Source organism: Leucopleurus acutus (genome assembly GCF_964270905.1).
Source record: "Leucopleurus acutus genome assembly, chromosome: 16".
NCBI lineage: Eukaryota > Metazoa > Chordata > Mammalia > Artiodactyla > Delphinidae > Leucopleurus > Leucopleurus acutus.
In genome coordinates this window covers 63,869,758-63,893,013 of record NC_139158.1, presented here as the reverse complement: position 1 = coordinate 63,893,013, position 23,256 = coordinate 63,869,758, and the positions used below count along the sequence as shown (strand labels likewise).

General features: G+C 37.2%; 1 protein-coding gene across 3 annotated transcripts in view; it reads left to right on the top strand.

The window, feature by feature from the left end:
• The window catches only part of TRPC4AP (transient receptor potential cation channel subfamily C member 4 associated protein), a 78,586-nt gene that overhangs the window by 5,785 nt on the left and 49,545 nt on the right, over positions 1 to 23,256 (top strand). For all 3 annotated transcript variants that reach the window (XM_082856758.1, XM_082856757.1, XM_082856756.1), the window contains exons 2-3: positions 17,748 to 17,876; positions 20,911 to 21,027. In XM_082856758.1, the coding sequence (XP_082712884.1) occupies positions 17,748 to 17,876; positions 20,911 to 21,027 (246 nt within the window). The remainder of the gene's footprint in view (positions 1 to 17,747; positions 17,877 to 20,910; positions 21,028 to 23,256) is intronic.

Genomic DNA, 23,256 nt, shown 5'->3' with positions numbered 1-23,256 from the left:
GGATCTTCCTGGACCAGGGCTCGAACCCATGTCTCCTGCATTGGCAGGCAGATTCTTAACCACTGCGCCACCAAGGAAGCCCCAGCAGGCAGATTCTTAACCACTGCGCCACCAGGGAAGCCCCAGATGTTTATTTTTAAATGAGAGTAAATGCCTTGTGAGACAAACTAGTAGTAGTAAAAGAAATTCCATGTGAAGTTGAATATTTTGAATACAATTTGGAGGAGCTCTGGGTATCATGAACCTTGTAACAAATAACAGCAGTGCCCCCACTTTTCACCCCCAAGTTCCACCCTCCCCAGGCAACCACTGCCCACACTGTAGCTGTTTTCTTTTATAGAAGAAGAGTCCAGGAAACAGGAAAGCCAGCGTTCTAAATAACATGCTTATAAGGCTATTTCTTGACTTTACAGTTTTAGAGATTATCTATTTTCTTCCTCTTGTAGAGATTAGGATTTAATTCACAGCACCCTGTGCCACACATTTGGTCTCCATCATTCTCCTTATGTATTTATATCAGTTTTGACTGTTGGTGTTAAGTATTTACATTATGATGATAGTGATGAGATATAATTGTTTATAGCAGAGCCATATAGTATACAACAATTGTATTTGTTCTGTATAATTTGTTTTTCTTAGAGTTAAAAGCTGCCCTTTCTCCCCCTACTTTTTAAATTGAGACACAAATATAGTAGAATTCACCCTTTCAGTGTATAGTTCTACAAGTCTTGACAAGCACACACTGTTGTGTGGCCACCACTACAGTTAGGATTTAGAAATACCCTTGTAGTAGTCACCCCTTCCTCACCGCCCTCCTTTGGCAACTTCTTACCTGTTTTCTATTCTGTTAATGCCATTTTACTATCATAGAAATGGAATCATTCCATATGTAGCATTTTGAGTCTGGCTTCTTTCACTAGTATAATCATCCTTATAAAATTTGCTTTTCTTTTTGTTTACTTACAATTTACTCCCAAATTCTAAAACTCCTACTTTTTTTTTTTTTAAGAAATCTTTCTTGGAACCCTCTGTTCTGCAATTTGCACTAGTTATTTGCTAGAACAGCTGTATAGCTGAATTCTTGGGATTTCCCTTCACCAAATTCAGGGCATTTAATTTATTTTTCTCATGTTTTGGATCTCTGTTTTCTGAATCCTGTTTTCCTTTTTCTTGGAGTACATTCTCTAGTAACATCCTAAGAAAGCCTACATGGGAGGTAACTTTTTTTTAAAGCTTGCATGTCTGAAAATGTCTTTTATTCTTATACTTGAGTATTTAGTTTAGCTGGGTATAGAATTCTAAGTTGGAAGTTATTTTCCCTTAAATTTTTAATGGCATTATATTATTCCATTGTCTTTAAGTATTTGGTGTAGCTGTTGAGAGGTTCTGTTCTGATTCCCTGTCCTTTGTGCATGACCTATTTTCCCACTCCTCACTCCCTAAGCATTTTTAGGATCATCTCTCTTTCTGGTATTCTGAAATTTAACTATGATATGCATTGATGAAAGTCTTTCTTTTTATTCATTGTGGGAACACTTTGTGTAGATATACATTAAAATATATAACAACTATAATAAAGTCATGTCTATCACCAGACATTAACTAACCCCCTCTGCAAAATGATTGCACTAAGTGTTCTCTTAGGATCTTCCTTTTTTTTTTTTTTTTTTTGTGGTACGCGGGCCTCTCACTGTTGTGGCCTCTCCCGTTGCGGAGCACAGGCTCTGGACGCGCAGGCTCAGCGGCCATGGCTCACGGGCCCAGCCACTCTGCGGCATGTGGGATCTTCCTGGACCGGGGCATGAACTCGTGTCCCCTGCATCAGCAGGTGGACTCTCAACCACTGTGCCACCAGGGAAGCCCAGGACCTTCCTATTTTTGAAAGACATTTTCTCTCCTGTGAAGTTCGGGCTGTGATTGCTTTGGAGAGCTTCATGGAATAGGTGAGACTTGAGTTGTTTCTGAAGAATGAGTAGAATTTTAACAGTAGCAGAGGTATTTCTGACACTAAGAACACCACTGAGAAAGTCATCATAACCAGCCATTAGAAGATGGAAGAGAAAGTGAAGTGCTCCTGTGGGACATAGGTGGGAGATAAGTTTAGATATTTGGGAATAGAGTGGGGAGGGTAACTAACTTATTGAGCATACACAGTTTGTCATTGTGCAGATACTTGGGTTTTTTTTTTTTTTAAGTTTATTGTTAAATATTTGACCTATGAAAAGCTGTAATAAGTAATGCCAGTGTGTTACAACAATAAACATGTACCCACGACCAAATTTGAGGAGTTACCAATACATTTAATGCCCCTTTCATGTCAGTCCCTCCCTGCCAGAGGTGCTTCTTTTGAGTAGATAACATATGCACATGTACAAAAGGGTTACAGAGAAAAATAAGTCTCCCTTGCAAACAGCCTATTACCACCTCTACTAGCACGCTCCAGTTCTACTCCCAGAGGCAGCTATGGTTTTGATTTCTTGTGTATCTCTCTATCTAAGCTTCGGAAAGCAAATATGTCTCTATATGTTTGTTCTTACACAAGTGATACTATACACACTGTTGTGCATCCAGCTTTTTTCTCTTAAAATATATTTTAGAGATCCTTCCATAATCAGTACATACAGATTATTTTGTTTTAGGTGTTTACAAAACTTTTTGTGTTGAAATATACAAAAAAAATGCACAAAAAATAAAGAACAGCCCAATGCAACTTCCAACATTGCATTTAGTTGTACTAGTTTTCATGCTTTATGTAAATAGAATCAAACTGTGTACTGAGTCTGCCTTCTTTCAGTCAACATTGTGAAATTCATCCCTGATGATGGGTGAAGCTGTAGTTCGTTCATTTTCATTTCTGTATAGTATTCTGTGGTATTAAACCACAGTTAATTCATTGTACTTTTGATGAGTATTTGGGATCTTTCCAGTTTCTGGCTATCGTGAATAATGCTTATGTGAACATTCTTGTACATGTCTCTTGATGTGTATATGCACAATTTCTTTTGGGTATATACTTAGAAGTAGAATTGCTGGGTTATAGGATATACATAGGTTCAGCATCAGCAGCTGTTGCTGAACAGTTTCCCAAGTGGTTGTATTAATTTACAGTCCCACCAGCAGTGTATATGAGTTGCTGTTGTTCCATGTTCTCGCTAACCTATGGTGCTGCCAGTCTTTTTAATTTTAGTCATTCTAGTGTGTGAGCAGTAGAATCTCATTATGGTTTTAGTTTGTGTTTCCCTCATGACTCATGAAGTTAAGCACCTTTTCAGAAGTTTACTGGCCATTTGGACATTCTCTCTTGTGGATTACCTGTTCAAATCTTTTGCACATTTTTCTGGTGGGGTTTTTCGTTCTTTTTTTTTTTAAATTGATTTGAAGTTCTTTTTATTCGCTAGATAAGAGCCCTTTGTGGTGATGTTTTGCAGATAGCTTCTCTTATTTGGTGGCTTGCCTTTTTAGTCTCTAAAAAGATCTTTTGATGAACAGAAGTGCTTTATTTTAATACGACTCATTGTATAACTATTTTCCTTTATGGTTAGTGCTTTTTGTATTCTGTTTAATAAATCTTTGCCAACCCTTCTATTTATCTTCTAGAAACTTTATTGTTTCGCCTTTTCCATTTAAACATACACTCCACTTGGAATTTATTTTTGGATGTGGTGTGAGCTTTTCAATAGAGATACCAAGTTGACCTGTTATTTATTGAAAAGTCTTTTTTGTCCGTCCAGTGCTCTGTAGTGTTTGTTTTCACATCTGTTTCATGTCTGTTCTGTTTCTCTGGTCTGTCCATTTACCCTTACACTGAAATCACATTGTCCTATTTTCTGTAACTTTATGTGTGTTGATTTTGGTTATAGAATATCGAATCAGAAGAGTAGCTTCTCCTACTTATCTTCAAGATTTCTTTGGCTCTTCTAGCCCCTTTGCCATTTCCGTATACATTTTAGAATGAGCTTGTACATTTTTACAAAATTTTGATTGGGATTGCCTTCAATCTATTCAGTACAACACATTCATTCTCTCTCTCCTGCCCTTACTCCTCTTTTTCTCTGATCTGGTCTCCCTTAATCTCTCTTGATAATGTCTTATGTATGTAGTTTTCTATATAGTGGTCTTGCATAACTTTTGTTAGATTTATTCCTTGGCATTTGACATGATTTGATGGTATCGTAAATAGTGTTTTTTAAATTGCGTCTTCTCACGATAGCTGTAAGATAAAAACAAGATTGATTTTTCTATTGCTTCAGCATTTATATTGCTCTATATTTTAATACTTTACCTTTAGGTTATTTTGGATTGTATATGTATACAGTCATCTGCGAATATCATATCTGCAAATGAAGCTTTTATCTTTTCCAATCTTACATCTTTTTTTTTTTTTCCTTGCCTAAATGTGCTGTTTGGGATGCTCCAGTACAGTGAATTGAATTGGCATGTTCCTGATCTAAGAGGGAGAGCCTTAAACATTTAACCATTAAGTATGATGTTTGCTGAAGATGTTCTGTAGATACTGTTATTAGTTCACTTCTTTTCTGAGTTTGAGTTTATGATGTTGAATTCTATCAGAATGCTTTTTCTGCATTGAGATGTTCATATAATTGTTTTCCTTGTGTTATTAATGTGAATTACATTGAGTACAATTTTCAAATATTAAACCAAATCTGAATTTCTGATTCAAAATTTCATCCTTTTTAGATTGCTAAATTTGATTCACTAATTTTTTTATTAGGATTTTTATCCTTCTGTGTTCATGAGTGAAAGTAGCCTATAATTTTCCTTTCACCGGGTTTTGGTATCAAGTGTATCCTGGCCACTAGTCATAGCTTTAGTTGGACCCCACGAATTTTGATCTGTAGTGTTTTCAGTGTCATTTATTTCAGAATATTTTCAAATTTCTACTTTGATTTCTTCTTTGACCTATGCGTTTTTTAGAAGAGGTATTTCTTAATTTCCAAACATTGGAGTTTTATAATTATCCTTCTGTTACAGATTTTAGGCTGACTGCACTGCAGTCAGGGAACATAGTTTGTATTTCAGTTCATTTAAATATGTTGAATTTTGCTCCATGGCCTAGCAACTGGTCATTTTGTAAACATTCTGTGTACTTGCAAAGAATGTGTAGTGAGTAGTTATTAGATGTAGTGTCAATTTCTGCAGTGAAGCCATCTGGGATTTTGATAGGAACTGCAATGAATCAATATTGAGGGTATTGCCATATTAGAAATATTAAGTCTTCCAATCTTTGAACATGGATGACTTTCCATTTATTTAGGTTTTCTTTACTTCTTTAATTTCTTTCAATGATGTTTTGTAGTTTCATTGTACAAGTCTTGTATCCCTTTTGTTAAATTTATTCGTAAGTACTTTATTCTTTTTGATGATGTTATAAATGGGATTGCTTTCTCTTTTTTTGAGATTAATTTGTGCTTTTATTTGCCAGTATAAATACAGTAGCTGGCAATTTTTTTAATCTAAAAAGTACATTTCATATCACAGTCCAACACACACACATATATAATATGTATACATATATAAAAGTGAAACAAAATTTTGCCAAAAACGTCTACCCTGTGTGTTAATTCTTTTTAAGACTTTTTTTTTAACCAAGGCTGAACTGCCCTGACACATCATAATCACCAAAGTTCCTAGTTCATCTTAGGGTTCACTATAATGAAGTGAATAGTGTTGCACGTTCTATGGGTTTGGACAAAAGTATGGTGACATAAAATCATTATAATGTCATACAAAGTATTTTCACCACTCATAAAAACATCTGTACTCTGTGTATTCATCTCCCCTCTCCCCCCAAACTCCTGGCAACCATTGATCTTTTTATTGTCTCCATTGTTTTGCCTTTTCCAGGATGGCATATAGTTGGAATCTATTTTTCTTTTTTCCTTGAAGATAGGGGTTCAAAGCCCTAATGCCTATAAGACCACTCATGGCCCACCCATGCATAGACCAGACAGGCTCTAGGTGGCAAACTCCCCCACTAAATACTGTAGATTTCCTTCCAGTACTGAGCCCTGTCCCACTGGTCCTGCCTGGTAGCCACATAAAAGTGCAGGGGGATACATATTGGATATTTGTTCATAGGAAGGCCACAAGTTTTGTGCCCCTTGTCACAGTGAACCCAGGTTCCTGTTGGGTGTGTTGTAAACAGACGAGCCATTTCTTCAGACCCCTGCTCTGAGCACACCCATGGGATTGCTTTCTTATTTTCACTTTTGGATTCTTCATTGCAGGTGTATAGAAATTCACGTGATTTTTCTATATTGATTTCGTATCCTGCAATCTTGCTGAACTTATTTATTAGCTCTAATTGTGTGTGTGTGTGTGTGTGGGTTCCTTAGTATATTCTGTATGCAAGATGATAGCATCTGTAAATATCATTTTACAAATTCCTTTTCAATCTGCATGCCCTTATTTCTTTTTCTTGCCTTGTTGCTCTGGCTAGAATCTCTAGTACAATGTTAAATAGAAGTGGTGAGGGTTAACGTATATGTCATTTTCTTGATCATTTTGGGAACTCATTCAGGCTTTCAGTTTTTTTAAAAGTAAAGTCCATACTTTATTCAGATATCCCCAATTTTTCTTTTCTTTTTTTACTTGAAGTATAGTTGATTTACAATATCATATTGTTTCAGGTGTACAACATAGTGATTCAGTATTTTTATGGATTATACTCCATTTAAAGTTACTCTAAAATAATGGCTATATTTCCCTGTGCTGTACAAAATATCCTTGCTGCTTATTTATTTTATACATAGTAGTTTGTATCTCTTATTGTCTCTCCCCTCTTTCCACTGGTAACCACTAGTTTGTTCTCAGTATCTGTGAGTCTGTTTCTGTTATATTCATTTGTTTTATTTTTTATTAAAAATTTTTTTTTATTGGAGTATAATTGCTTTGCAATGTTGTGTTAGTTTCCGCTGTACAGTGAAGTGAATCAGCTATATGTATACATATATCCCCTCCCTCTTGGACCTCCCACCCCCACCCCGAACCCATCCATCTAGGTCATCAGAGAGCACTGAGCTGAGCTCCCTGTGCTACAGCAGGTTCCCACTAGCTATCTGTTTTACACATGATAGTGTATTTATGTCAAACCTAATCTCCCAATTCATCCTGCCTCCCCTTCCCCCCCATGTCCACACATCTGTTCTCTAGGTCAACCTTTCTATTCCTGCCCTGCAAATAGGTTCATCTGTACCATTTTCCTAGATTCCATATATATGTGTTTTACTCTTTCTGATTTACTTCACTCTGTATGACAGACTCTAGGTCCATCCACATCTCTACAAATGACCCAATTTCATTTCTTTTTATGGCTGAGTAATATTCTGTTATATATGTGTACCACATCTTCTTCACCCATTCATCTTTCAATGGACATTTAGGTTGTTTCATGTCCTGGCTATTGTAAATAGTGCTGCAGTAAACATTGGGTTACGTGTGTCTTTCTGAATTATGGTTTTCTCAGGGTATATGCCCAGTAGTGGGATTGCTGGGTCATATGGTAGTTCTATTTTTAGTTTTTTAAGGAACTTCCATACTGTTCTCCACAGTGGCTATATCAATTTACATTCCCACTAACGGTGCAAGAGGGTTCCCTTTCTCTGCACCCTCTCCAGCATTTATTGTTTGTAGATTTTTTGATGGGCCATTCTGACCAGTGTGAGGTGATACCTCATTGTAGTCTTGATTTACATTTCTCTAATAGTGATTTTGAGCATCTTTTAATGTGCCTCTTGGCCATCTGTATGCCTTCTTTGCTGAAATGTCTATTTAGGTCTTCTGCCCATTTTTTTTTTTTTTTTTTTTTTTGGTGGTATGCGGGCCTCTCACTGTCGTGGCCTCTCCCGTTGCAGAGCACAGGCTCCAGACGCACAGGCTCAGCGGCCATGGCTCACGGGCCCAGCCGCTCCGCGGCATGTGGGATCCTCCCAGACTGGTGCACGAACCCGTGTCCCCTGCATCGGCAGGCGGACTCTCAACCACTGCGCCACCAGGGAAGCCCCCTGCCCATTTTTTGATTGGGTTGTTTGTTTGTTTTTTTTTTTTTGATACTGAGCTGCATGAGCTGTTTGTATATTTTGGAGGTTAATCCTTTGTCTGTTGCTTCGTTTGCAAATATTTTCTCCCATTCTGTGAGTTGTCTTTTCGTCTTGTTTATGGTTTCCTTTGCTGTGCAAAAGCTTTTAAGTTTAATTAGGTCCCATTTGCTTATCTTTGTTTTTATTTTCATTACTCTAGGAGGTGGGTCATAAAAGATCTTGCTGTGTTTTACATCAGTGAGTGTTTTTCCTATGTTTTCCTCTAAGAGTTTTATAGTGTCTGGTCCTACATTTAGGTCTTTAATCCATTTTGTGTTTATTTTTGTGTATGGTGTTAGGGAGTATTCTAATTTCATTCTTTTACATGTAGTTGTCCATTTTTCCCAGCACCATTTATTGAAGAGGCTGTCTTGTTTCCATTGTATATTCTTGCCTCCTTTGTCATAGATTAGGTGACCATACATGTGTGGGTTTATCTCTGGGCTTTCTATCCTGTACCATTGATCTATATTTGTTTTTGTGCCAGTACCATACTGTCTTGATTACTGCAGCTTTGTAGTATAGTCTGAAGTTGGGGAGCCTGATTCCTTCAGCTCCATTTTTCTTTCTGAAGATTGCTTCGGCTATTCGGGGTCTTTTTTGTGTTTCCATACAAATTGTATGATTTTTTGTCCTAATTCTGTGAAAAATGCCATTGGTAATTTGATAGGGATTGCATTGAATCTGTAGATTCCTTTGGTTAGTATAGTCATTTTCACAATATTGATTCTTCCAATCCAGGAACATGGTATATCTCTCCATTTGTTTGTGTCATCTTTGATTTCTTTCATCAGTGTTTTATAGTTTTCTGAGTACAGGTCTTTTGCCTCCTTAGGTAGGTTTATTTCTAGGTATTTTATTCTTTTTGTTGCAGTGGTAAATGGGAGTGTTTCCTTAATTTGTCTTTCTGATCTTTTGTTGTTAGTGTATAGGAATGCAAAATATTTCTGTGCATTAATTTTGTATTCGGCAACCTTACCAAATTCATTGATTAGTTCTAATAGTTTTCTGGTGACATCTTTATGATTTTCTATGGATGGTATCATGTCATCTGCAAACAGTGACAGTTTTACTTTTTCTTTTCCAATTTGTATTCCTTTTATTTCTTTTTCCTTTCTGATTCCTGTGGCTAGGACTTCCAACTGTGTTGAATAATAGTGGCCAGAGTGGACATCCATGTCTTGTTCCTGATCTTAGAGGAAATGCTTTCAGTTTTTCACCCACACCATCACCAGAATGATGTTTGCTGTGGGTTTGTCGTATATTGCCTTTATTATGTTGAGGTAGGTTCCCTCTATGACCACTTTCTGGAGAGTTTTTATCATAAATGGGTGTTGAATTTTGTCAGAATCTTTTTCTGCATCTGTTGAGGTGATCATATGCTTTTTTCCTTTAATTTTTAATATGGTGTATCACATTGTTTTGCACATGTTGAAGAATCCTTGCATCCTTGGGATAAATCCCACTTGATCATGGTGTATGATCTTTTTATATATATGTATATAGATTTATTTATTTGTTTATTTATTGGCTGCATTGGGTCTTCATTGCTGTGTGTGGGCTTTCTCTAGTTGCAGTGAGTGGAGGCTACTCTTCATGCAGTGCGTGGGCTTCTGATTCTGATGGCTTCTCTTGTTACAGAGCATGGGCTCTGGGTGTGCGGGCTTCAGTAGTTGTGGCACTCAGGCTCAGTAGTTGTGGCTTGCAGGCTCTAGAGTGCAGGCTCAGTAGTTGTGGCGCGTGGGCTTAGTTGCTCCGCGACATGTGGGTTGTTCCCAGACCAGGGCTCGATCCCATGTCCCCTGCATTGGCAGGTGGATTCTTAACCACTGCGCCACCAGGAAAGTCCAGTGTATGATCTTTTTAATGTGTTGTTGGTTTCGGTTTGCTGGTATTTTGTTGAGGATTCTTGCATCTATGTTCATCAGTGATATTGGTCTGTAATTTTCTTTTTTTGTGATATCTTTGTCTGATTTTGGTATCAGGGTGATGGTGGCCTCATAGAACGAGTTTTGGAGTATTCCTCCATCTGCAGATTTTTGGAAGAGTTTGAGAAGGATAGGTGTTAACTCTTCTCTAAATGTTTGATAGAATTCACCTCTGAAGCCATCTGGTCCTGAACTTTTGTCCATACTTTATTCAGATTTCCGCAGTTTTTCTTTTTCTTTTTTTAATTGAAGTGTAGTTGATTTACAGTATCATATTGTTTCAGGTGTACAACATAGTGATTCAGTATTTTTACGGATTATACTCTGTTTAAAGTGACTGTAAAATAATGGCTATATTTCCCTGTTCTATACAAAATATCCTTGTTGCTTATTTATTTTATACATAGTAGTTTGTATCTCTTATTGCCCCTCCCCTCTTTCCACTGGTAACCACTAGTTCACAGTATCTCAGCCTGTTTCTGTTTTGTTATATTCGTTCATTTTATTTTTTAGATTCCACATATGAGTGATAATATACAGTATTTGTCTTTCTCTGTCTGACTTAGTTCACTAAGCATAATACCTTCTAGGTCCTTTCATCCTTTTTTATTGCTGAGTATGTTGTATATTGATTTTGTATCCTGCAACCTTGTATTCTGTTGTATATATATATACCACATCTTCTTTATCCATTCGTCTGTTGATGGACGCTTAGGTTGCTTCCATTTCTTGGCTATTGTAAATAGTGCTGCTATGAACATTGGGGTGCATGTTTCTTTTTGAATTACTATTTTCGTTTTCCTCAGATATACAGCCAATAGTGGAATTGTTGTATCATGCAGTAATTCTGTTTTCAGTTTTTTGAGGAATCTCTATACTATTCTCTGTACTGGCTGAAACAATTTACATTCTCACCAACAGTGTTCTAGGGTTCCCTTTTCTCCACATCCTCCTGTGAACTGATATCTTACTGTGGTTTTGTATTGCATTTCTCTGATGATTAGCAATGTTGAGCATCTTTTCATGTGCCTCTTGGCCGTGTTTAGTCTTCTTTGAAAAAAATGTCTATTTAGGTCTTCCACCCATTTTTAAATTGGGTTGTTTATATTTTTTTTCTCTATTCTCTTAAAGTATAGTTGACTTACAATGTTAAGCTAGTTTCTGCTAATTGGGTTGTTTGTATTTTTGATTTGAGTAGTATGAACTGTTTATATATTTTAGATATTAATACCTTATCAGTCATATATTTGCAGATATTTTCTCCCATTCAGTAGGTTATGCCTTTTCATGTTGATGGTTTCCTTTGCTGTGCAAAGGCTTTTAAGTTTGATCAGGTCCCATTTATTTATTTTTGCTTTTGTTTCTTTTGCCTTAGGAGACTGGTACAAAAACATACTGCTATGATTTATGTCAACGTGTGTTCTGTCTGTGTTCTCTTCTAGGGGTTTTATGGTTTCCAGTCTTACATTTAGGTCTTTAATCCATTTTGAGTTTATTTTTTATATGGTGTGAGAAAATGTTCGTATTTTTTAAAAATTTATTTTATTGAAGTATAGTTGTTTTACAGTGTTTGTTACAGATTTCATTGTTTATCATGTAGCTGTACAGTTTTCCCAACACCACTTATGGAAGAGACTGTCTTTTCTTATTGTATATTCTTTTCTCCTTTGTTGTAAATTAATTGACCATAAGTGTGGGGGTTTATTTCTGGGCTCTCTATTCTGTTCCACTGATCTGTGTGTCTGCATGTATGTGCCAGTATTGTGCAGTTTTGGTTACTGTGGTTTTGTAGTATAGTCTCAAATCAGGGATTGTGTTATCTCCAGCTTTGTTCTTTTTTCCTCAGGATTGCTGTGGGAATACAAGGTCTTTTGTGGCTCCATATAAATTTTAGGAATTTGTTCTAGTTCTGTGAAAAATGCCATGGGTATTTTCCTAGGGATTGCATTAAATCTGTAGATTGCTTTGGATGTATGGACATTTTAACAATATCATTCTAATCTAAGAACACAGGATATCTTTCCATTTCTATGTATCAATCTTAATTTCCTTCATAAGTGTTTTATAGTCTTCCGAGTATATATGTTTTACCTCCTTGGTTAAGTTTATTTCTAGGTATTCTTTTTGGTATGATTTTAAGTGCGATTGTTTTCTTGTTTTCTCTTTCTGATAGTTCATTATTAGTGTATATAAAAGCAACAGATTTCTGTATGTTAATCTTGTGTTCTGCAACTTTATTGAATTCATTTATTCTAATAGTTTTTTGGTGGAAATTTTAGGGTTTTCTATATATGGTGTCATGTCATCTGCAAATAGTGACAGTTTTACTTCTTTCCTTCCACTCTGGTTGCCTTTTATTTCTTGTCTGATTGCTGTGGGTATGGCTTCCAATACTACATTAAATAGAAGTAGCAAGAGTGGCATCCTTGTCTTTTTCCTGATTTCAGAAGACAATCTCTCAGCTTTTCACTGTTGAGTATGATGTTAGCTGTGGGTTTGTCATAAATGACCTTTATTATGTTGAGATATGTTCTCTGTATTACCAACTTTGACAAGAGTTTTTATCATGAATGTATGTTGAATTTTGTGAAATGCTTTTTCTGTATCTATTGAGACGATCATGTGATTTTTTTATCCTTTTCTTTTGTTAATGTGGTGTATCACTGATTGATTTGCGGATATTGAACCATCCTTGCATCTCTGGAATAAATCTCACTTTATCATGATGTATGATCACATTTATATATTGTTGAATTTGGTTTGCTAGTATTTTGTTGAGGATTTTTGCATCTATATTCATCAGAAATATTGGCCTGTAATTTTGTTTTGTAGTGTCTTTGGTTTTGATATCAGGGTAATGGTGGCCTGGTAGAAGGAATTTGGGAGTGTTCCATCCTCTTCAATTTTTTGGAATAGTTTGAGTATAGGTACTATTTCTTCTTTATATGTTTGGTAGAATTCTCCTGTGAAGCTGTCTGGTCCTGGACTTCTGTTTGCTGGAAGTTTTTTAAATTTTAAATTCAGTTACACTATTAGTGATCAAGCTGTTCAGATTGTCTGTTTCTTCCTGATTCAGTATTGGAAGGTTGTATGTTTCTAGAAATTTGTCCATTTCTTCTAGGTTGTCCAACTTGTTGGCACATAACTGATCATAATATTTGCTTGTGATTTTTTGTATCTCTGATATCAGTTGTTATTTCTCCTCTTTCATTTCTTATTTTGTTTATTTGGGTCCTCTCTCTTTCTGGCTAAAGGCTTAACAGTTTTGTTTTATCTTAAAAAAAAACTAGATCTTGGTTTCATTGATCTTTTCTATTTTTCTTTTTTTGGTTTCTCTTATATATTTCCTCTCTGATTTTTATTATTTCCTTCCTTCTGCGACTTTGGGCTTTGTTTGTTCTTCTTTCTAATTCCTTTAGATAGTAGGTTAGGTTCTTTATTTGAGATTTTTGTTTTGTTTCTTGATATAGGCCTGTATCACTATAAACTCCCCTCTTAGAACTGCTTTTGCTGCATCTCAGATTTTAGAATGTTGTGTTTCCATTTTCATTCTTTGGGTATTTTCTGATTTCCTCTTTGATTTCTTCAGTGACCCATTGGTTTTTTGGTAGTTTATTTTAGTCTCCACCTGTTTGTGTTTTTTCCCCATTTTTCTTGTAATTGGTTTCTAGTTTCATACTGTTGTGGTCAGAAAAAATGCTTGACATAATTATCTATGCACTTAAATTTGTTGAGACTAGTTTTGTGGCCTAGCATGTGGTCTTTCCTGGAGAATGTTCCATGTGCACTTGAAAAGAATGTATGTTCTTTTTTTGGATGGACTGTCCTGTAGATACCTATTAAGTACAACTGGTCTAATGTGTTATTTAAGACCACTCTTTCATTATTGATTTTCTGTGTCAGTGATCTGTCTATTGATGTAAGTGGGGTGTTAAATCCCCTACTGTTATTGTGTTATTGTCAACTTCTCCTTTTATGTTTGTTAATGTTTGCTTTATGTATTTAGGTTCTTCTGTATTAAGTGAATATATGTAAATGAGTGTTATATTCTCTCTTCTGTTGATTCCTTTACTATTATATAATGCCCTTCTTTTTTTGTTATATACTTTGCTTTAAAGTCTATTTTGTCTGATATGAGTATTCTTTCCTGTTATTTCCGTTTGCATGAAATGTCTTTTTCTATCCCCTCACTTTCAGGTGTGTTTTTAGCTCTGAAATGAGTCTTTTATAAGCAACATATAGATGGGTCTTGGTTTTTTATGCAGTCAGCCACCCTATGTCTTTTAATGGGAGCATTTAGTCCATTGACATTTAAAATGATTATTGATAGGTATGTACTTACTGCCTTGTATGTACTTATTGTTACTTTTTTTTTTTTAAACGATCAGGGCCTTCTTTCCTTTTTTAAAAAAATTTATTTATTTTTGGCCACGTTGGGTCTTCGTTGCTGCATGTAGGCTTTTCTCAAGTTGCGGTGAGCAGAGGCTACTCTTTGTTGCAGTGCGTGGGCCTCTCATTGCAGTGGCTTCTCTTGTTTCAGAGCACAGGCTCTTGGCACGTGGGCTTCAGTAGTTGTGGTGTGCGTGCTCTAGATCTCAGGCTCAGTAGTTGTGGCGCATGGGCTTAGTTGCTCCACAGCATGTGGGATCTTCCCGGACCAGGGATTGAACCTGTGTCCCCTGCAATGGCAGGCAGATTCTTAACCACTGTACCACCAGGGAAGTCCCTATTGTTACTTGTTTTCTGGTTGTTTTTGTAGTTCTCCTCTGTTCTCTTTTTCTTCTTTTAGTTTCTTCCTTTGTGGTTTGACGATTTTCTTTAGTGGCGTGCTTATGTTCCTTTTTCTCTAGTGTTTGTGTATCTATTTTAGGTTTTGATTTGTGGTTACTATGACATTCATATATGTTGACTTTTAACTGTATTGACTTGTTTTAAACTAATAGTCATGTAAGTTCAAATGCATTCTAAAAGATCTGCATTTTTTTACTCCTCTCCCTCACATTTTGTTTTTGATGTCATAGTTTTATATCTTTATGTTTATTATAGTTACAGTTGACTTTACAGTTTTTTGTCTTTTAATCTTCATATAGCTTATTTAAGTGGTTGATCCTCAGCCTTTACAATATATTTGCCTTTCAGGCTTTCACCATTAATTATGATGATAGCTGTGGAATTTTGATTAACGGCCCTTTATCAGATTGATTACATTGATTAGTTTTCATGTTTGACCCAACCTTGCATTCCTGACATGCATCTTGCTTTGTCTGTTGTATAATCCTTTTTACATATTGTTGGACTAGGTTTGCTGGCACAGCTGATCCTTGAACAATAGGTTTGAATTCCATGAGTCCACTTATACGTGGATTGTTTTCAATAAATACTTACTGCAGTACTACATGATCTGCGGTTGAATCTGTGGATGTGGAACCGTTCGTTGATACAGGGCTGATTGTAAAATTCAACTGTATGGGCAGTTGTCACCCCTAACCCCCATGTTGTTCAAGGATCAGCTATTTTGCTGGGCGTTTTTGTGTTTATATTCATCAGAGATATTGTTCTATAAGTTTTCTTTTAATGTCTTTGTTTGGTTTTGGTATCAGGATAATAGTAGCCTCATAGAATGAGTTGGGACCTGTTCCCTCCTCTTCTGTTTTATGGAAGAGTCTGTGAAGTATTTGCTAATTTCTCTTTAAATGTTCAGTAGAATTTACCAGTGAAGCATCTGGACTTGGGCTTTTCTTTGTGGGTAGTTTCTTTCCTTCCTTACTTGCTCCCTCCCTCCCTTTCTTCCTTTCCTATTAAATTACTAATTTGATCTCTTTAATTGTTGTAGGTATGTCAGATTTTCTGTTTCTTCTTGAGTCAGTTTCTGTTGTTTGTGTCTTTCTGGGAATTTGTATATTTCATCTAAGTTATGTAGTTTGTTGGCATACAGTTGCTCCTAGTACTTCCTTGTAAACCTTTTTATTTCCTTAAAATTGGTAGTATTGTCCCCTCTTTCATTCCTGAATATAGTTGAGTCAGTGTGAGTTGGTCACTGTAACTATTTTCAATATTGTTGGTTTTTCAAAGAACCAAATTTGATTTTGTTGATTATTCTCTGTTATTTTTCTTTTCTCTATATCACTTATTTTTGCAATGATCTTTTTAATTTCCTTGTGCTTGCTTTGGGTTTGGTTTATTCCTTTTTTCTCCTAGTTTCTTATTGTGGAAGATAAGATCATCTGAGATCCTCTCTCCTTTTTAATATAAATGTTTCTAACTATAAATTTGTCTGTAAGCACTGCTTTTGCTGAGTCCCATGAAACCATTATCGTCTTCTCTTTCTTTCCTTTCAAGGAAGGGAAAGATGTTTTTTCATAGTTCTGGGGCTTGCCTTGATTTGAGCTTGCTTGAAGTATATAAAATTTCTGATAATCATTTAGACCTACGGAAGTGGTAATTTCCTATGGTTCACCCTAATACAAATTACTTTCACAAACATCTCATTACCTCCCATTACCCCTGTATTATCTTATTTTTACATCTAAGAAAACAAGCTCAAGAAGAATAATGGGACTTGCTCAAGGTCATAGGACTGATATGCGTCCGGATAGGCTAAGATGTTATTGAAGACGTGCATGTCCTGTAATAAATTACAGTGAACTTTTGATCTGATTGAGGGACAAGTGTACATGAAAATAATTGACTTCTGGCACCTGATAATGCTGTGTCCCCAAAGTAGACACTGCCATATTGATTAATGAACCTGTCATTAGACTAGGCTATTGCTCATGCCTTCACACATTTACTGAGTGTCTGATCTGTGTCTGGTATTCTTTGAGAGAAAGAAGGTGTGCACAATAAACACAGCTTGGTACCTACTCTGAAGGAGCTTGTGGTCTACAGGAGGGGGGAACAAATGAGCCAGTAATTATGATACAATATGATAAATGTTAGATAAGGCCCCAGACTCTTAGAAAGGAGAGAGGGGAAGGCCTATCAAGGAAAATTTCTGGTTTTTTGGCTTGCATTTAGGAGAAAGAGCTTTCTGGGTAGAAAAGGCAGGGAGGAGAAGGAGCTTTCCAGATAGAAAAGACATCCAAAGATGTTCTGTGGCGGTAGAGTTCACCCTTGAACAATACAGGGGGTCGGGGCACTGACCCTCCACAGTTGAAAATTCTTGTATAGCTTTGAGTCGGCCCTCCATACCTGCAGTTTCCCTGCACTTGTGGATTCAACCAATCGTGGATTGTGTAGTACTGTAGTATTTACTATTGAAAAAAATCCCATATATAAGAGGACCCATGCAGTTCAAACCTGTGTTTAAGGGTCAACTGTATATGGGTGTGTGTAAATAATTATCCACCTTGCCCCGACCTTAGGTTTATTTTCTCCCCACACAGGTACACAGGTACACAGCTCTGTAGGCAGGGGAAAAGCATGTGCAGAGAGGCATAGAGAACATGTACATCTGGAGCCTAGAGCGGGCACTGGGAAAGAGATGAAGCCAGAGAGGAAAGTAGGTGATAGAATAGGAAGGGTGTGTATCATGAGCAAGGAGCTGGACTTTTATCTTGCAGGCTGTTGGGGAACTTCTGAACGTTTCTAGAAAGACTTTTGAATTATTTGTCCTGTGTGGGTTTGGGAGCCAGCTGCTCTCTTTTGCTGTATATGCTAGTAGTTCTTTCCTCACCAGTAAACTTTTCCTCTTTTTTTTTTTTTTTCTTTTGCCTCACAGTTCACTGAAACTTTTTTGACGGAGAGGGACAAACAGTCCAAATGGAGTGGAATTCCTCAGCTGCTCCTTAAGCTGTATGCAACCAGCCACCTCCACAGTGACTTCATTGAGTGCCAGAACATCCTCAAGGTAACTTAGGGGACTTGGAGGGACTGCATTCAGGGTCTCCAGATGATACAAGATGTCTGATTTTTTTCTCTTCTTCCGCCTACTTTTTAAAATAGTCTGTTTTTATTGCATAAGCTATAGAAAATTTGGGAAGTTCAGAAAAAGTGCAAACAAGAAAATAAAAATCCCCAATAATCCCCCACCATCCAGAGATAATCACCATTAAGTTTCCTGTGTATATACTTTTGGGTTTTATTCACATTTGTTTTGTATCAGTGCTTGCTTAATTAAGGAGGCCTGTGCCCTGGGATTAGGTTACCTTCTTTTTCAACAGGATTTAAAAGATCCCATTTTGCTGAAGGTTCAAGAAGTAGCCTTGTGGCTGTTGATAATTATGACTAGCATATAAAAATGAAGGGACTGGGCCTGGTGGTTGGGAGAGGGATGGAAAGAATGCATAGACATCTAGGGCAGTTGTTCTCAATCTTGAGTGTGTATCAGAGTCACCTGGAAGGCTTGTTAAAACAGAGTCCTGGGCCCTACCGGCAGAGTTTCTTATTTAGTAGGTCAGACTTCAGCTTGGGGAGGTGGGTCCAACTTTGAATTTAGATTACTGGCTCTAATGTAGCTAAAACCCATGCAAGTTATATTTGACCATAATGAAACGATATAATGTTTTTCAGAGGTGAAGTTCTGTTTATTATATCGCATAAGAAGTCGTTTAAAAATAGGGCCAGGGGCTTCCCTGGTGGCGCAGTGGTTGAGAGTCCGCCTGCCGATGCAGGGGACATGGGTCCGTGCCCCGGTCTGGGAATATCCCACATGCCGCGGAGCGGCTGGGCCCGTGAGCCATGGCCTCTGAGCCTGCACGTCTGGAGCCTGTGCTCCGCAACGGGAGAGGCCACAGCAGTGAGAGGCCCGTGTACCGCAAAAAAAAAAAAATGTATATATAATAGGGCCAAAAAGTTTAGTCTGTACCTTTGAGAAGAGACGTTTGGGACTTCCCTGGTGGTCCAGTGGTAAAGGATCGGCCTTTACCACTGGCGGGGACACGGGTTCAATCCCTGGTGAGGGAACTAAGATCCCACATGCTGCAGGGCAACTAAGCCCACTTGCCACAACTACTGAGCCCGTGTGCCTCAACTAGAGAGCCTGCGTGCCGCAAACTACAGAGCCCACGTGCTCTGGAACCCGCGTGCCACAACTACGGAGCCCAGGTGCCCTGGAGCCTACGTGCCACAACTAGAGAAGAGAAAACCCGCACGCCACAACTAGAGAGAAACCTGCACACTGCAACGAAAGATCCCGCGTGCCTCAACGAAGACCCTGCATGCTGCAACTAAGACCTAACACAGCCAGAAATAAATAAATTAATTAATAAATAATAAATCTTTAAAAAAATAGAAGAGATGTTTTGTCTATACAACTTTTTTGTAAGTTGAAAATCATTCCCAAATAAAAATTTAATTAAAAAGAAGGCATTTTGTGTTCTTGATCTTCTCACAGTCTGATTAGGATAGAAATAGTGTCTTACACTTGTTTGAAAACCTTTTGCAAGGAATAATGCATTATTTCATTTGATTCCTGCAAAATCTCTGAGATATGAGGTAGATGAAAGAGGGAAATTAATATTTTGAGTGCTTGCTATGTGATCATCATTTCTTTATGCACTCAGCAAATACTTACTTGAAATGTACTGTGTACCAGGCATATTTAATTTTTATGATAACTCTGTGAGATGGGTGGTATTAGTATATTAGTCCAAAATACTTTGATTGCAGGTAACAGTAACCCACTCAGATTAGCGAAAAAGATCTTTTATTGTCTCACATAATCGGAAAGCACAGATGTGAACTGAGGGGCCAAATAGAGTTAGGCTGTCCATTTCTTATCTTGACATCTGTGTGTGGCCTCATGTTCCTCCACAGAAGTAGGGCTATTGCCTGAGGAAGAGAAAAGGAGATACTGAGCAGGCAAATCCAGATGTCTTCTCCGTTCCTTTTTTCAGTTGAGAAAACAGACTCAGCATACCTGCCCAAAGTCACGTGGCTATTATTGCTGTGAGCCCAGATTTGTCTTACTCCTGAAACCAGTTTCCATTGTACCATGTTGCCAGCAGATTTACATTCTAGTTTTATAAATGAGAGAAATGAAACCCAGAGAAAGTAGTTCAGTCACTTACTAATTATGTGATCTTGTACAACTTTGTGATTTTGTTTTTCACCTGTAAAACTACACTCACTTCACTGAATTGTTTTAAAGATTAAATGGGCTAAAGTATAGAAACCCAGTGCTTGGCATATAATAGGTTATCCATAAGAGAGGGTTCTGCTTTTTCTTTTTCTTTTTTTTTTGCTTTTTCTTGATGTGTGGTACCTGGACCAACATCAGCATCACTTGGAGACTTACTATGAATGCACATTCTCAGGCCCCACCCCAGACCTATTAAATCAGAAACTGCAGGTGGGACCCAGCAGTCTGGGTTTTAACAAGCCCTTCAGATGATTCTGATGCTCATCACTGTGTGAGAACTGCTGCTCTAGCCCACTGTGTTCCATCTTCCCTCGAGGTTCCTGAGAAGGGAGCATAACGAGTAGGGCCCTATTATATTCTTCCTATCCTATCTCCTGTTTCACCCCAAATAGTTCTGCTTTCTTTTGTAAGCACAGACTCAGGAGCCAGACTTCCTAGGTTTAAGTCCTGACTCTGTCACATACCCTGTATGACATTGACAACTTCTTTGTGTCTCAGTCTCCTTATCTGTAAAATTGGGCTGATAAATTACTATTATATCATTGGGTTGTGAGGATTAAAATAGGTAATAGATGAAGTACTTAGAACCATGCCTGGTACATAATAAGCATTTAATAAGTTAGCTATTACTACTATTACAACAACTTTTATTGTATCAGCTTTTCTGTAAGATTTTTTTTTATGGTTCATTGTCTTCGACCTCATGGGAGTTCAAGTTGTGACTAAAATGCAAACTGGTGTTTTGGTGTGTGGTTTGTGTTGGATGCTAAACTGAATGTCTTTCTGTATCCTTTTTCACTAGGAAATTTCTCCTCTTCTCTCCATGGAGGCTATGGCATTTGTTACTGAAGAGAGGAAACTTACCCAAGAAACCACTTATCCAAATACTTATATTTTTGATTTGTTTGGAGGTGTTGATGTAAGTTGTTTATTATTACTACTGCTACTTAATGGCTTGGGAATTTAACTCTTGAAATGGGAGGTAGGAAACATTTTACAATTTATAGCAAACATTTCAGAATTTTCATCTTTTTTATGATTTTTAAAAAATTTTTACTGAGTTATAGCTTACATACCGTACAGTTCACTTGCTTTACTTGTACAATTCAATGATTTTTGTTGTATTTACAGAGTTACAGAGTAACTATCACTACAGGCCTAGTTTTTTTTTTTTGGCCACGTGGCAGGTGGGATCTTCCTCAGCCAGGGATTGAACCCACACCCCCTGCATTGGAAGGTGGAGTCTTAACTGCTGGACCCCCAGGGAAGTCCCCAGAATTTTCATCTTTAGAAGCTCAGTGGTATTCACATATATTGAAGCACCAAAGCTTTTACACTAGAATAATTGATTTATGTAAATTGATCTGGTGGCGCAGTGGTTAGGAATTCGCCTCCCAGTGCAGGGGACGCGGGCTTGTTCCCTGGTCAGGGAACTAGATTCCACATGCATGCCGCAACTAAGACCCGGCACAACCAAAAATAAATAAATTAATTAAATTAATAAAATTAAAAATATATATATATATATATATATATATCCTCTTTTTTTTAAGGTACAAAGTAACAGGTATGTCTCTCTGGGACTTCCCTGCTGGTCCAGCGGTTAAGAGTCCACATTCCCAGTGCAGGGTGCCCAGGTTCATCCCTGGTCGGGGAACTAGATCCCACATGCTGCAATGAAGATCCCGCATGTGGCAGCTAAGACCCAGTGCAGCCAAATAAATAAATTTATAAAAAAAAAAAAGAAAAAAAATGGAGATCTGCATAAATTAAATGACTTCAGGGACTAGGATGAACTGGAGAGTGCATGCCTGCTTTTATGGGGAAATGGCTTCCGTTCCTATTGACCTTTGCCCTCAGGGATGTAGGAAATATAGATTCTTATGTAGAATCTCCCAGCTTTTCAGTAGATGTAGACCACATGAATTATGTCTGTGGCCCAGGTATGATCCATCACTTGGCATTCAGGGACTTTTAATTTATTCATTGACATAGTCCATCCTCTATTTCAAGAGAATTTATTTTAAATATAATAACCTATGCAGATGAATATCTTATACTTTTCTTGGATGACTGTGAAAAGTGGGGCATCTCTTTTCAAAAGCATTTGTGTAGTATGCTTCAAAACCTTAAAGATCATTACTCATTTTGCCCTGTTGTTTCCATTTATGGGAATCTCTCATGAAGACGTAAGTCAAAATGAGATAAGGCTTTGTATACAAAGATGCTTAGTGTGGCTTTATATATAATAGTTAAAAGTATTCATCAGGAGGAAGGTAGGTCTTGTTTTCTATAAGGTCAATGGTGATCTCGTTGATATTCTCTTGTTATTTTCTATTCTCTGCTAAATTAGTTTCCATTCTAATCCTTATTACTTTTCTTCTGCTTGCTTTGGCTTTGTGTTGCACCTCTTTTTCCAGTGAATTGAAGTGAAAGATTAGGTTATTGGTTTGAGATAATTCCCTTTTTTTCTTTTAAGCGAAATTTATTTTTTGCATTTTTATTGAAGTATAGTTGTTGTACAATATAGTGATTCACAATTTTTAAAGGTTATGCTTTGTTTATAGTTATTGTAAAATATTGGCTGTATCCCCCATGTTGTACAATACATCCTTGTAGGCTATCTTAGACTTACTAGTTTGTACCTCCCACTCTCTCACCTTTATATTGCCCCCCACCGACTGGTAGCCACTAGTTTGTTCTCTGTATCTGTGAGTCTGCTTCTTTTTTATTATAGTCACTATTGTGTTTTACTTTTTTAGATTCCACATACAAGTGATATACAGTGTTTGTCTTTCTCTGTCTGACTTATTTCATTTAGCATAATGTCCTCCAAGTCCATCCATGTTGCTGCAGATGGCAAAATTTCATTCTTTTTTATGGCTGAGTAGTATTCCTCTGTGTGTGTGTGTGTGTGTGTGTGTGTGTGTGTGTGTGTGTGTGTGTGTGTATTCCATGTGTGCTTGAGTAGAATGTGTATTCTGCTGTTGCTGGGCAGAATGCTTTATAGCTGTCAGAGCTTGTTGGTTTATAGTGTTCAAGTCTTCTATATTTTTGGTATTACCTCATTGTCTATCCATTATTGAAAGTAGGGTATTATCCAGCTATTATTTTTGAATTGTCTCCTTCGGTTCTGTCAGCTTTTGCT